At 35.5% G+C, this 15,387-nt stretch overlaps 3 protein-coding genes across 3 annotated transcripts; all 3 read right to left on the bottom strand.

Annotated features, from left to right (window-relative positions):
- Positions 1-1,429: 1,429 nt before the first annotated feature.
- On the bottom strand, positions 1,430-2,239 carry LOC136809666 (transmembrane protein 101-like). The gene has a single exon (XM_067066210.1). The coding sequence runs from the start codon at positions 2,237-2,239 to the stop codon at positions 1,430-1,432; it is 810 nt and encodes a 269-aa protein (XP_066922311.1).
- Positions 2,240-2,465: 226 nt separating this feature from the next.
- On the bottom strand, positions 2,466-5,799 carry LOC136809622 (uncharacterized). Its single transcript, XM_067066166.1, has 4 exons — positions 5,541-5,799; positions 4,171-4,587; positions 3,559-3,879; positions 2,466-3,209 (listed from the first exon to the last, which is right to left on the bottom strand). Exons 1-4 carry the CDS (start codon positions 5,770-5,772, stop codon positions 2,695-2,697), a joined length of 1,485 nt encoding a protein of 494 aa, XP_066922267.1. The 5' UTR covers positions 5,773-5,799; the 3' UTR covers positions 2,466-2,694.
- A 175-nt stretch (positions 5,800-5,974) lies between these two features.
- Positions 5,975-14,854, bottom strand: LOC136809621 (WD repeat and FYVE domain-containing protein 2-like). The gene is made up of 11 exons (XM_067066165.1): positions 14,620-14,854; positions 12,156-12,223; positions 11,201-11,274; positions 10,826-11,034; positions 10,401-10,513; positions 10,038-10,164; positions 9,215-9,320; positions 8,449-8,550; positions 8,189-8,319; positions 7,727-7,835; positions 5,975-6,919 (listed from the first exon to the last, which is right to left on the bottom strand). Exons 1-11 carry the CDS (start codon positions 14,754-14,756, stop codon positions 6,881-6,883), a joined length of 1,215 nt encoding a protein of 404 aa, XP_066922266.1. The 5' UTR covers positions 14,757-14,854; the 3' UTR covers positions 5,975-6,880.
- Between the last annotated feature and the right edge of the window lie 533 nt (positions 14,855-15,387).

Here is a 15,387-nt window from a genome sequence, read left to right as displayed (position 1 = left end):
AGTCTCTTTATAGATCTTACCAGAGTTCTTTATTTTTCTAAAAAAGCGATGCATTGTGGGATTTCGGGAGTATTACAATAGAATTTCCTCGAGGAATTCCTAAGAGATTTATATTGTAATACGAATGCAAAAAATAACAAGTGATACTTTTATGGACCTACCTGGTTATGCATTTAACACATATATAATTGATATCTACGTGACGTGACCATTAAACAATCATTCAGAACACAAATAGTGACGATCTATTAAAATTAGTCGTTTGTTTCTTATAAAAAAAACGTTAAGAAACCAAAATTTCATGCTCTTGAAATATTCTTTCATATTCAAGAATTTTTGGGCAAAAAAAACATCCATCTCATCAAAAAATTGAGTAATTTGGCTAAGAACATTGATGTATGCTTATTAATAGTGATTCTTATAGATAAACATGCGTTTTTTGAGCCAAGAAAATTTTTTTGAAAAAATCTGCTTGAGCCATCTTTTACCTACCTACTTAAAATGATCCAATTTTTCACAAAGTCCAAAAAACCCGTTTTTTAGCCGTTTTTTGGCCCAAATTTGCCCAAAATTTTTTTTTCCGAGATTCGGGGCTCCGTCACATCGAGGGTTTTAAAGTTATCATCTTTGTGCAAAAAATCATAAAGAATCAAAGAGCCAATCTCGAGAAAAGCTAATACCTAAGTAATTGATAATGTGCTTATAAAAAAATATCGAATTTGGCCAGTTTTTCTATAAAACACGCAAGAAACAAAATTTTCATGTCTAAACACACACATTCTTCAAAAGTAAGCTCTCATGAGCAAAAAAAACATCTATCTCATAAAGAAATTGAGTAATTTAACTAAGAACATTAGTGTATGCTTATTAATAGTGATTCTTATAGATAAACATGCGTTTTTAGAGCTAACAAAATTTTTTTGAAAAAATCTGCTTGAGCCATCTTTTACCTATGATGGTACCCTACTTTCATGCAAAAAATCAGAAAAAGTTAACGATCCAATTTTTCACAAAGTCCAAAAAACCCGTTTTTTAGCCGTTTTTTGGCCCAAATTTGCCCCCCAATTTTTTTTTTTCGAAAATCGGGCTCCGTCACATTCGAGGGTTTATAGTTACACATCTTTATGCAAAAAATCAAATAAAACTAATGAGCCAATCACGAGGAAAGCTAATAACTAACGAACGAACGGACGAACGGACGAACGGACAAAGGTTAATTTATAGGACCTCCACCCCACCGGGGTAGGTCCAAAAAACTCTGATAAGGTCTATTGTCATGACGGCAAAAACCGTTGATGTGAAATTTGCCAATGAAATGAAAGGGAGTGTAAAATCATTGTATTCATTTCCGGGCGATCACGGTTAATAATGTCCGTGTGTTGATTTGAAAAATAACTCTACTCCAAATAATCATCCTCACCATTGAACTTTAAGAATATCCTTTCCTGATCAGTAACAGGCCACACAAGACTGGAAGATGCCGACATGCGATAGTGGCTGTCCCCCATGTCTTAACGCTCGTATTTCTCGCCCAATACTTAAGATCAGCGTCAATAAGAACAGTTAACCCAAGGATCAAGATGGCGTAATATTTACTGAACTGGACAACATTATAACCTGTGTATAAACATAATCCGAGCACTAATTGGAGAATCATGACTGCATAAGTAACGAGGGGATCTTTAAACAGATGATGCGTGCACGCCGCAAACTCCTTCTTATCGTGCCACGTCAGAACGACCGACAACACAGCATAGACGCCTATCATCTGACGTCCGAACGTAATCAAGCGCGCGCTCTTATCTCCTTCACCTTTATTCTTTGCAATACCACCAGCCACCATCAAGAAGCAACCGATGCATGCCACGTTTCGCGTCAACATCCGGTACGCAATTTGTTCACCGTATCCCAACGTATATTCAGTGTACGAGACAACCGTTAGATGGAGACACGTCAGGGCGGCGAAGAAACGTTTCAGCCCGAACAAATCAAAGGCCATGATGGTTCCACACACAAAGTAAGAACCTAAGTGAATGTAAGCCATCCGATACTTCAACGAACCACGCACGACCTTCTTCTCTTTGGCTTCCTCGGCGGTTGTCACCATCAAAAGCACTGCACACAGGTAAGGATATCTGGTGATCACAAAAGTGGCACTCTCATACGACGCGCGTACGGCCGCTTTACGCCAACTGAATTCTTCAGGTTGTTGAGGTTTCTTTCCGTCTGTTCCACTCATATTTATCCTTTTTTATTTTTGATCACTGAAAATAAAGGAATGAAAGTTTATTAAAAAGTAGAAAAAATAGACCAAATTGCAACAATATCTTAATCGTACGCATTTCAGAAAAGTGTCTCCCACCTTCACAGAGCTGAACAGAGTTATATCATTTCTGAAACTTAAGCCTATTTGTTGTTCTTTGTTATATAGAGGGACCATCGAAGCATCATTACACCACGAACAATCAGAATAGGTATTTAGATATTTTTCGAAAGTATAAAAAATCAAAATTTAATGTTAGAAATATGCTACTGAAATATTTGATACAAAAAATAATAGTTTATTACAGTGAAAAGATAAAAAAAATTGTAAATATTTGAGCTAACTAATCATAAGTAAATGACTCAAATTCTTCAGGAATGGAAATTCGGTATTAAAAAAAATGAAAAAACTCATACAACTACAGCTACTGTTCAAAAGACTGTATCAATAGCTTCGAACCAACACAAAAGCGAGTTATCGGTCACGGCATACTGGTAAAATTCACTTTCTGATAATTTCCCATCTCTGTCTAAATCAGCTTTTTGAATGATTTGATCAACGAGTTCAACGATAGCATCCTGTGTCATGGCTTCTACTGCTGAGAATCTTTCGTACTGCGTGTTCTTACGGTTAGTCAGTACCACACTACTTGGTGAATTATCGTAAGGTGTCAAAGCGGCGGGTTCGGCCGACAGAGACTCACTATGTTTTGAAGCGCTTAAACTTTGAGCACTAGATTGTCTATTCATTGAAACAGAATCAGGGATCGGGGCGTTGAAGACGGCAGAGATGGGGCGGTTACCGCCATCATCATATGACGCCATCATTTCTTCTTCGCACGAGCGGACGACATCACGAACGAGCTCCATGGAGAGTTGATGGTAGGCGCGCAACATTTGTTGTAAGTCATCTTTAGAGACGAACCCGTCTTTATCCAGATCGTAGCCTGTTGTGTGAAGAAGATGAAAAGAAGGGGGTAATCCTCAATTTAAAGTTCAGAATTTCGCTAGATATATTAAATCGGACTAATTTTTGTGAGAAATAATTTCGCATGGATTTGATTTCGCGAGTCAGCAATCAGAAGCAATTTGAATCCAACCCAATTTTAAAAACATCACAATATACCAACAATACGGCCAGGAGTATGAAACGGGAAAGAAGCATTGGATGTTCATATTCAGGATGAAACCGTTGTATCCTGTATCAAGTTTATGTAAGAACTGTAGACAAAAAGACATGTCATCGCAGTCTGTAAAGTGAAAAGTTTAAAAAGAAATGAGGGAATGATAAAATACCTTTAAAGATGTATTTCATTCGTTCCGCTTTTGTTCCTTTGGAAAGAACGGACATTCCATTGACGAAATCGGAAAAGTTGATAAACCCATCTGAGTCCGCATCGTAGAAAGAGAAGAGTTGTTCCACCACCAGGTTTTTTTTAGTGGAAAGAGGTCCCAAACATGAGAGGAACGTATCTTTGGTGATTCCAACGTCCTTGGAGGAGCACAGGGATTTGTATTGTTCGTAAAGCACTTCAATATGTGTCGTGTCGAAGTGTGTTCGTTCGCGCAACGCAACGGCTTCTTCCCATTTCAAGGAACCTGTTATCGATTTCTTTCCTGAAAGATTTTTGACATTGTAATTATATATCCATAAACACAACAATGATTCTTTATTTTACTGTGTTTTTCTTTCCTCAAAATGCAAAAATAGACACTTCTTAAAGTGAGTAGATCTGAAAATTGAATTGCTAGTCTAGCACAAAAAATTTATTTTATACTTCTTTCACCTTCTTATTACAAAGAAACAAATGATACTTTGCAATAACAAGAAATAGAAAACGTCTAAAAGATTTTGTCACCAGAGTAGTTTTTCCCTTCTATTAAAAGTTCGAACACGTTGAAACTCACCTGGATAAAACACTGGTAAAAGAGTGGTTCTTGGGTTGGCCAGGGGTGGTATGGGAATAGCGATTTTGACAAAGACATGAGTGAGGTCGTGGTCACACGAAGGTTCACATCTAGAACACACGTCATAATCCACGCAATTCAGACATTTGAAGCGAACGCCGTTCAGCGGATTAGCGCTGCAGATGTTGCAACTGATCCCACGGTGAAGAGTGTTCTCTCTCCGAGATTGCGCCTCACCAATCTTGTACAACAAAGTCAATAACGTTTGAACATCTTCGCTACTTGTGGCGGTAGAGGTGGGTGTCTTGGGCGTGGAAACCTCTTCGGGCGGAATGGCCTCTTCGTTGAAAAATTCTTGACCGAGTAAATCCAATGATTGATTTCTCTCTAGTCCAGATTCTATTGTGTTTGGTGGGTCTAAAGGAAAAGAAAATAAATACCAGACTTGTTATGCTCAAACACTGTAACATCATTTTTTTCGGAGAGGATTGCAATAGACCAGCATCCGAGATTCAGAAAAGGCCTTAAAACAGGTTTTCGTAGGGCATCCCTTAGATCAAGGAAACTTTTGCTATTATGCTCCTTTGATTATCTATTTTTTGATTATTTTGCTGAGTCAGCAGTTTTTCAGCATATTTAACCACCTTAAAAATTAATATCTCGAGATCTAGACACCAAAACTTAACAAACCATACCATTTTTGGACACTACAAATTCAGGGCTATCCAGCTGTGAAAATGATTTTTTCTAAAAAAGCTCCCAGGAAAACTGCTGACGTCATCGGAAGACGCGAAAAACGTCGATTTTAAAAATGCAATTTCTGGGGGCCAGATGGTCAAAACTTAACAAATATCGCATTTTTCTTTACGTTCTTTTCGCGCTGAATCTGATGGTCAACTTTTGATTTTCAAACTTCGAAAAAAACTTTTTTGTAAAAAGGGGGACCTTAGTAAGTTCTATCGATTGACTAAAAACCCAACTGCAGGAGATTCGAAAGGCAAATTTTTTTATCAATTCTACACCCTATGAGGAGCATAATATCAAAAATTTGCCCTGATCTAAGGGGTGCCCTACGAAATGACACAATTCACTACCTCGGGCGCTGGGCTACAATGCTAATTGCTTCAAACCTTGAAAATCTACTATTCCAGTAGAATTAGCGCTTTACAAGAGCAAAATTCGCAACGAGCTAAATAATTAGATTAGTTCCTGTAAGGATACTGGACCTCCAGAAAAAAGCTCCGCCGACTCGTTGTAATGATGGGGAAAACCCCAGGTTCTTGTTAGTTCTGATATAAGAATAAGATTCGATGAGTCATGAAGAGAAGTGAGAAGTTAAGGAAAAGTAAGGTCATTGGTGAAGTACCAACCTGGTGATCGAATGAGAGATGGTAGTTGAGGTGTTCGTACACTTTGTCGTGTTGGAGTAAGCAAGTGATGTTTAGGAGAACTTTTCTTCTTCTTTCTTTTCTTTACCAATGTGTAGACTTTCATGGCCACCAACATTCCACCAGCACCAACCACCGCACCCAATACCACATTGGAAAGGTTGAGTTCTTTTATATTTAATGTTGTTATTGTTGTTGTCGTTTCGAACGACATCTCTAAAATGAGACGAACAGTAGCATGCAAATATATTTAGCCTATCTCAAGTTTTTACAAACTATCAAAGGTTATAGGCAGAGCTAACCCAAGGGCGTTCCCCTGTCTGTGAAATATCATAGGAAGTGACATCGAAACGTTTGAAAGATCGTTAAAAATGGATCTACCCAACTCATAGTGTAAAGAGTTAAACACAACAACAGAAAAAGGTATAAAATGTTTTCTTATAAATTCACGTATAATATATAACATCAAAAATCAAAACATAAAGATCCCTTGCCCCCACAAGACCTAGTCTTTTCTAATTCAAATTTCTATAAAGAAAAAGCTTGGTTCCTTTCTAAAAGGAGTGAAAAAATGAATGACTTATTCTCGCTACTGCATATGTAAAAACCCCGATAGAGGAGCAATGTAATAGCCTATTGAAACAAATAAAAAATGTAATCTATCAAATTCCATAATAAAAAATAATAACAATTTATAATAAGTGTAATTTCGGATAATAATATCACATTGCTAGATTATCGCATAATTCAGTATAATAAAGTCTTTAAAAAATGTACACCTTGGTTTAAATGCATGTTTCGAGCAGATTCTACATGCAATAGCTGTAGGATTGAATTCATTCAAGTCATATTTTAATTGGGAAATTCATTGACCAAGAAAAATCTTGAAAACTTGAAAATTTTACCTAAGAAAATAATTCAAAACAAATAAAAATGAAAAAAAATAGAATTTAAATTAGTGTGTCATATCATCAGGTTAGCGATCAATGGCGATCAAATTTCATAAATAGAGAATTTTCATTCATTCGTGCATTCATTCATTCATATTTATCATATATTATCTGATTGATTCCTCTTCATCATTAATGTAGTTTTACGGTTTGATTTTTAACGACAATTGAAGTAAAGTGCATTCTTTACTTCCCCTTCTTTGAAATGAAATTTTCTTTTTTATATTTAACCCTTTTAAAGAGAGGGTGCCCGCTCATCCAATGATCAGTGCAGACTACAGCACTTGTTCCAAGAAAACTTTTTCACCACCATCGAAGGGAGTATCCAAAGTTTACTGGTCCAGTCAATACCCATCCTACATTCGCCTACGACTATGAATGTTCATTCAAAAATTCTTTCACGTCCCATATCTAGAATTTGAAAAGAATTTCAGTTTATTTAAAAATATTGCTTCTCTAGTCATTTCCTTTTTGTGTCATGCATCACCCCTGACTTCCTAGTACAGGTTGAACTGACCAGCCCAGCCTGCTTCTTTAGTGATTCTTCATCAAAAATATAAACTTGATCAATGATATTTGTATACCTCTTGAAAGATCTCTCTTTCTTATCCCTTCCCAGGCAAGAAAATGTACAGGTTTTCTGACAACGGATCAAGTGTTTGCGTCAGGTAAGCTTTATAACTAATTTACCGTATTTTCTTAAATGAGTACTGCAGGCATCTTCAAAATTTCAAGGTTTTAGGTGAACTTATTAGCTTTAAAATTAGAAACATTTGAAAGACTTCATTTTTCAAAATTATAAAGCTTAGGTCGTTTGAGAGTTGATGACTAAAATTGATTGATAATTAAAAAGGTCCGTTTTAATTAGTTTTTCTTTTCTTATTAGAAGTTCCTAAGGGAAAAAAAACCATAAAAACGGTTATTATAGTTGGAAAACCTTTCCGTCTCATATAGGCCCTTTGGGAAATTTATTCTAGGTGCAGCGCTCTTTAAAGATCCTATTCAAGACAGCCTGGCAGAATTGAGCTACAGTACATGACCCCCAATATTTTGGTTAAATTTGAAAAGACTCTTGTAACCTACATATTGGGGGCCATTTACATATTGGGGGCCATTCAGATATTGGGGGCCATTCACATATTGGGGGCCATTTACATATTGGGGGCCATTTACATTATGGGGGCCATTTACATATTGGGGGCCACATAACATACATACCATCACAACATCGTCAGAACCACACGTCAGCATTCTTCCCCGTGAATGATCGATCTGCAGATGTGACGCACCGTGTTTCAGCTCATAAAATGCTGTTGTACTCACTTTACTGGAAATGCAAAAACATGTTTCATAATGAACAAAACAAAACAGCGTGTGCCATGTCCGTTGAATGTTTTATTTGGCAACGGAAAGTCTTTCTTTGCAGACTGTTAATTTATAGAACGCTTTGGCGTTAAAAATGTAGAATAAAATTCGAAACGAATGGCCTGATATATGTGAAATTGAAAAAAATGACCCTAATTTATTCAAGGACCCGTTTCTTCATTTCTTCACCTTTCTCATTGCTAGCATTATCATTATACTTCAGTGACAAAATAAATGCCAAGTACTTAGGAAACAAGAAGCTTTCTGGAAGGTTTTTCCATATAGAAAGGTTACATTCAACCAAAGGATTCTTACTCTTCTTCTTTGATGGTTAGGAAGCATTCTTGGCACAACCGAACTTGATGCTCGTAACCAAACTTTGGTAAAACACTCACTTTATCGCTACATTTCTGACAAACTGCTCGCCCACATTTTCGACAATGGTGCTATGAACAAAATACAATACAAGGCAAAATAAAAAAAAGGAATTCGCATAAATACAAATACAGGTTATTAGGACTTTGAAGAATTTAGACGTATTAGCAGTAAAGGAAAATTCATAAGATGGACAGCACCTGTCGAACACCAACAATTTTTTGATCCCACATTTGTTTGAAATTCCAGAAAAAAGGAGAAGCACATTTCTCACACATGTCGCTCTGTGACCAGTTTGGTGTCTAAATGAAAATATTTTAAAGAAAGATTTTTTAGCCGTCAAAGAAAAATTGTCATTATTATTTCCAAAGGACTAGCTGAATAGACTTTTTGTAGGAGGCGACGCCATGTTGAATAATTAAAAATTACAACAACACAACAATAAAATTCGAAAGCAGTATTAGTGAACATGTGTACTTAATATTTTCTTATCGTTGTCTGAAGTTTGAGTCTTTTAATTGCATTCAACATGACATCGCATTCTACAAAAGGTCTATGACTGAAGCACTATCAATAAACTTCGTCTCTTCAGTATATATGCAGCGATGTATAATAGCCCCATTCACCTTCTGGGTTAAGCAAAGTCGTCTATCAATGAATAATAGCCCCATTCACCTTCTGGGTTAAGCAAAGTCGTCTATCACTCGAGATATTGAATTCTGCTCCCAGACTTTAACAATCGAAACCATTATTAGTGAACTTGTTTACCAATATTTTCTTATCATTGTTTTTGAGTCTTTTAATTGCATTCAACAAAAGGTGTATAGTTGAAGCACTATCAATAAACTTCTTCTCTTGAGTATATATGCTGAAAGGTGGACACGTTAAATTACAAATACCAATAACCACAAGCAGTAAACTTCACAATACTGTGATTCTATGCTTCTCAAAAGCAATCACTCTCACCTCCTTCCTTTCAACAGTCATATCCCACATGACCAACATTCGATCTTCACCATACGATAACAGCTTCTTGGTATTGCTTGTTAATGAAACGTTATGCACACACCCTCTGACAAAACAAAATAGATCGTAGATATACACAATATAGAAAATAGTCCATACAACGTAAACTCCAGGAGTGATAAAGCAGACTAGCTGAATAATGATTTTATTTTTAGATCCAGCCTGTTTTGTGTTGGTAAAAGTTAAATAATAGACCTTTTCATAAATTACGTCACAAACATCATTTGCCTCGTTTTAAATTATTGTCATAAATTGTCATGGTGATTAACTCCCAGTGGATTTTATTAAAACTACTTTCTATTTATAAAAAAATTATTTAATGTCTCAAGGGACATAATCACCGTGGTAATTGTTTGAATACGAGGCAAGTGATGTTTGTGACGTAATTTATGAAAAGGTCTATTACAATCGAAATTTCAGATGGGTTTCATAGTGCACATATTACACTACATACTTAGATAATGCTAGTTAAAGGTTTTGCTTTTACATAAGCGTTCCCGTTTCATATCAGACACATGTTTCATACCAGCACAGTGTATATACCTATTGTTATATTGTGCTTATTTAAGCAAAAAAATGTTTTTATTTTCCTCTTTCTGACCAATCTTGCTCCACATCTGTGTCAATTCAATACAAAAAAGCTTGTAAATTAAGCAGATATCACTCTTATTGAAAAACAAAACCTTTAAAGTAACAATAAAAACAAAGAGCTCTCCATACAGCTCCACAGAATCTTCAATAATGATTTTAGAATGACAGGTACCTGTGACCATGCAGTTCTACAGCTGACCCTTTTTGGCCTCCAATATCCCAAATAATAATTGACTGATCTGCGCTGCCAGAAAATAAGAGTTTTCTTTCCTCGTCCCAGGTTAAGCTCAGTATGCCTCCTGAAAGATTAATATCATATTAATTGTTATTTATTTCACATAAACAAAGTCATAGGATGTACTCGTTATGTAACAAGCACCAATGTAGGAAAAGGAGAAAGTTGGTTCTTGCTTGAACGCTTTCAATCTATTTAAACGAAATTGGCATAAAGTATTTTAAAAGAAAATTCAATGAGTGATATTCTTTTCTATCAACCTTGACCATTGACTTAACTTAACAAAGAAGAAAGGCCTACCTGAATGTCCTTTGAGTATGGTTACTGGTTTCAAGGAATTCTCACTCAGCTTGAAAACATGTATTTCTCCACCTCGATCTCCCATGAAGGCATAGCATGAATGTGAGTCAAATCTGTTATGAAACTTGTTGTTAAGGTCAACAAATAAAAATGTTAATGTGAACATTAGTTAAAATATGCAACAGATCCAAAAAGGAATCCAAGACCTTGTATTTTTAACTTGCTACTACAAGTAGAGACCTTAAGAGTGCCACAACTTATGCACAATTTTTTAGCATTCACAAAAAAGGCAGTACACAGATCTCAAACTTTTCAAACCTTTTTGTTTGAAAAGATGTGTCATGAATTGAAATTAGTACCACAATACTCTAATCTTAGAAAAGAAGATCCACCAACAGTTTTAGTTCAGGCAACAAAAAAGATACTGTAAGCAAGTGCAAGGGGCTTTGGCGGCACTATATCCACCAATCCTTCTCCCACTTTTTGTGCAATGCCATTGAAACTGTTTGTCGTTACCACAACTCAATAACCAATTGTAATCAAGTGAGAAAAATGTACCATTCACTCTTTTTGTGTGCGCTAAATAATTTCGAGCTAGAGTTAATGTGTTTACATCATCTGATAAATCGTATTCCTATAAAAAACAGCAAATCAAATATCAGATGCATCTAAGAGCACCCATCCACTTCTAGCTCCAGTCGATAATTTAGAAATCTAAAGTTATCACTGCTATTATAAAAAAATGCCTTGCATTGTGTTCATATGCGTTACTTTATCATCTAAAAACGTAATTCTCATACATGTATTGTTCCTTGGGCCATCCCAACAAAAACTTTCCCACTTTCTTTGTTGAAGTCAAGTGAATGCCCAACATCTGAGAAAGAAGAAGAAGCCTATTTTATAGAAAACAAATCTAAATCTGTAAAGAATATATTTCGTCGCATCAAAATAAGAAAGCCTTAAGTCCATTTTTGTAGTTTTGAGAAAATCAAGTTTAAAGGTTTGAAATGGCTGCCATTTTTGACCATGTTGGGCTAGCTAGCTGCTTTTTTGATATGAATATAAATGAAGAAAGATCTTTCAAGTTCTAAAGTATCAACATTGTCACTTATACCATTGCGGAGATATGAATGCTTCTTCATAGCATGTTTTTCGAGAATGGACTTAAACCTTTTTTTTCTATGTAAATTTCCTTGATTAAAACTGAAAATTTGAAAAATTTCCAGTGAAAAAGTGTCTTAACTCCAAAATGGACTTAAGACTTTCTTGCTTTAAACTTTCTTAACTTTTTTGAACTCTTTAACTAAAACCTTAATCTAAAAGGTCCTAAAGTCCAACTAAAATGACAATGGACTTAAGACTTTCTTAATTGAGAAAATTTCAAAAATAAAAATTCTTATTTTTCAAAAAACTTAAAATTAGGCCACTTTAGGTTGGTTTTTGATGGATTTAAGCCAAAAATTCGATAAAAAATGGGGTGTAAAGCATCGGTATGGTCATAACTCAATTTTTGAAAAAATGGACTTAAGGCTTTCTTATTTTGATGCGACGATTTGTAGTTCAGCTAATATTAAATACCTTTTGGTGAATAAAATGCTAAAAGCCATCAATAAGTTTAAATTAATCAATGGTATATACAATGTAAAAAAGCTAACCTAAGAATAATTGAAGCATCAATAGTTTTTTTTTCCTATCCCTTTATTTGACGCCAAATAACACCTTAGATTTGTAGTCTAACAACCAGCAAAGACGTACCTGGCATATGATGAAAAACACTTGGCCAATATTTGCCATTGTCCCGCATCACCCATACCCTTATGCTTCTAAAAAGTAAAATAAATGTTTACAGACTCCAATAATTAGCAGCAAAAGCATTATGTTATAATGAAAACAAAAAGATCTAATAATGGATAAACCTGGATAAACTTCTAAGCGTTTAGATTTTGCTCTACAAGTGTATGTGCACTAAGGCTAGATAGTACATACACAATCACTAGTAGCTTATTTGACATTTTTGGACTTTTTGGAACATTAACAAAGGGTTGGAAAATAGAAAAGTTGTATTTCCAGTTGTTTAAGTAAGTAAATTCATCTGGTGGCTGTCGGCGAAGTCGAGAGTGAGGGAGTCTAACCCCTTTTCTATTCGCGCTAGACCTGGGAGATCGAATGCTGAGGTGGAGCGCCACACCTCCTCTCAACTCCCAGTAACTTATCGCCTAGATCAGATTACCCAATCTAAGCTACTCATCCGCTGAGTTGGCGGTGATCGGGGATCAAATCTACAAACCTTAGATTGTAAGGAGAATCCGGAGCGCTGAGAACGTCCTATAACAGTTGGGTGTTTAAGATATAAAGGGCAATTATTGCTCTTTTCGGCAATTACTGCCGAAAACTGCAATTTTTACAACGATGAAATGCTGAATCAGCAGAAAAGTAAAAAAGTAAATAAACAAAAATTGCCGTTTTTGGAAAGAAAGTTAATTTTATTATTGAACATGTGATATTTGACACCCTTGCAATTAGTAGGCGCACTGTTCCTCGTTTACTTTTGCTTTCAACTGGCTTTTGTTGGAAATGGAGACTAGCAAATTCGAGTCATATGTAAAGAAACTTATAACGGGGGTTTTGTTTTCTCTTTCTGGTTAAAGTGTTTCGGCATCGATGCAGGACCTTTTTACATATTATTTTAGAATTTTTCATGTTATTGAGCAACAAAAAATTTAAAAAATCACTTTTAGAATTCTGAAAAACCATTTCCTCGATGCTATATTACAATTTTCAAGCACTCTGACATCTTTGCCTTTATAAGGACACACATTTTTGCTGACTTGGCAAAGAAAAGAAAATTACTAAACAGAGCAATAATTGCCGAAATAAGCAATAATCTGCAATAATTGCCGTTTTTATCTTAAACACACAACTGTATAATGGGCAGTTCCAGAAAAAAACCATTAACTCCCTTTGAACATGGCAGTCTAAACTTAAACTCCTATATCAGGATTAGAAACTAGGCTAGTCTTACCTCTTTTATCTTTTCCTTTACAACAATACAATGCTGACAAGTTGACACAACTAATGTGTACATGTACATTGACAAGTAATCCCTGAGAAAAGTTTTTATAGAAATCTGCAACCGCATTTCAAACGGCCCTTCTTTTAGGCACCTGTGGCCTTTCAGTGCCTTGCACCTTGCACGACGGGCGATTGTAAAATCCCACCCTTCATATATTTGTTTCAATCTGTGATCTGTGGCTTAGGTTTTTTCTCATCTTCAGTTTACTGAAGAAAGCGGGAATTTGATGCGAGAGTTAGATTGTCAACAAAGTGCCGTAAAAAATCATTGAATAAAAACAGAACTTAAAATCTTAAATATTTTTATTTTGAAGAATAGGTGCAAAAAAGTGAAACATAGTAAAGTTTTATTTTTCATTGCTTTAATCGAAATGGGGGATTTGGAAAATTTTCTATGTTTAGTTTTTTGCACAAACCCCTGTAACTATGATGGGCGAGCACCCCATTGCTAAGATGTTTGCTTGAAATTGAAAATGAAACCACTCTAAACGAAAGTAAAATCGGCCCGTACTTGAAATCTTGATATACGAGTTTAAGTCTATACTGACAGGGTTTTTTGGATTTTTTTTCACTTGGAAATCCTGAGAAATTTGAAAAAAGGTTTAGTAAAATCCAGAATTTTTCTTCATTATTTTAGTCATATGTATCGGAAAATCCATAAAATCCAGTCTGGAATTCATGCACAGTACGCTGAATATATTCGGCGTGAGAATGTCCTCAATTGGGTGTAAACCTTCTTGATCCTCAAAATATCTTCGGCGTGTGGCTTTTGCATGGATTCCACACTGGCATAAAATTTGCTCTATTTTCTTGCCAAGTTTTGGAAAATCCATAAAATCTACTCTATTTTCTTGCCAAGTATCGGAAAATCTAAGATTTGCTCATAAAAAAATTTGATTATTTACGGGAATCCTGAAGTTTTTCAAAAGTAAATTGTTACGGAAAATCTATATCGTCCACAGGGGGGTAACGGACTATAACTTGAACCGCCCAATCTTTTTGCATAGGTACTGCATATTAAATCTCACCACTGAAAATTAGCCACAATTCTATCTGCATCCATAATCATCCAGCATATAAATCCAAGGCAAGATGACAGACAACAAAACACACACACAAAAACAAAAAAAAGCACAAAAAGACTTACTTATCTGCACCAAGTGTGATAATCGAATCTTCATGTGGTATGAAAACTGCAGCAAATATTATATCACCATTCAGCTCTAATCTATTTAACAATGTTGGCTTACTTTTCCCTTTTTTTGTTCTCAACTGTGCTGCCATTTTTTTTGATTTTTGCTTCTCCAGCTTTTTTATCCTCCTTCCATTTTCATATCGTTCTCTGTTTAGAGTACCCCGGGCCTTAGATGGTAAATTAGACCCTATATAGACTACACTAAGCGACGCTAAGGGTCCGTGTCGGAGTGTTAGCCGGGGGGTTGAAAAAAAATCCGACGAATGAAAAAGTAACCGACAATCGAGAAGAAATCGTCTTTTTGCCGACCGAAATTTTTTTGTTTTTGAATGAAATTTTTTTTGATGGTGCTAGATAAAAGGTGATATACATCAATACAACAAATCTACAGGCCCTTATCGAAAGTTCTCCTGACACACTTTTCGGAATGGTCCCAAGATAACGAGAATCGAATTTATCCTCTCTCGGAGGATCTCGATTTTTGAATAATTGGGATACGACAAAAAGTTGGTGGGACGATTTGATTATCTTACAACTGAAAACAATAATAACTGTTGATTACCTCTCCTTCTATGTCTAAAGTAAAAACCATTGCGAGATCCAATATTTGGTATTATTATATGACATACACGGTTTTTTATATATTAAGAACAAACTTTATAGATCAAAACATCGATGGTATTAACCAAGTTAAGAACATTTTAAGGCTAGGTTGACATC

This window comes from Clytia hemisphaerica, unplaced genomic scaffold, assembly GCF_902728285.1.
Source record: "Clytia hemisphaerica strain Z4C2 unplaced genomic scaffold, Clytia hemisphaerica genome assembly, whole genome shotgun sequence".
NCBI classification, from domain to species: domain Eukaryota; kingdom Metazoa; phylum Cnidaria; class Hydrozoa; order Leptothecata; family Clytiidae; genus Clytia; species Clytia hemisphaerica.
The sequence above is the reverse complement of the archived record's forward strand: the minus strand, read 5'-3'. Positions and strand labels throughout refer to the sequence as shown.

Bases quoted from the DNA above. Each gene is read 5' to 3' on its own strand.
- LOC136809621 (XM_067066165.1), bottom strand. From the start codon at position 14,756: ATGGCAGCACAGTTGAGAACAAAAAAAGGGAAAAGTAAGCCAACATTG. The intron at 11,275-12,155 runs GTACGTCTTTGC...CTTCTTTCTCAG, and splicing joins TGTTTTTCATCATATGCCAG to ATGTTGGGCATTCACTTGAC. The intron at 8,551-9,214 runs GTGAGAGTGATT...ATTTTCATTTAG, and splicing joins TGACTGTTGAAAGGAAGGAG to ACACCAAACTGGTCACAGAG.
- LOC136809666 (XM_067066210.1), bottom strand. From the start codon at position 2,239: ATGAGTGGAACAGACGGAAAGAAACCTCAACAACCTGAAGAATTCAGT.
- LOC136809622 (XM_067066166.1), bottom strand. From the start codon at position 5,772: ATGTCGTTCGAAACGACAACAACAATAACAACATTAAATATAAAAGAA. The intron at 4,588-5,540 runs GTTGGTACTTCA...CTTTTCCTTTAG, and splicing joins ATCTCTCATTCGATCACCAG to ACCCACCAAACACAATAGAA. The intron at 3,880-4,170 runs GTGAGTTTCAAC...AAAATCTTTCAG, and splicing joins TTTACCAGTGTTTTATCCAG to GAAAGAAATCGATAACAGGT.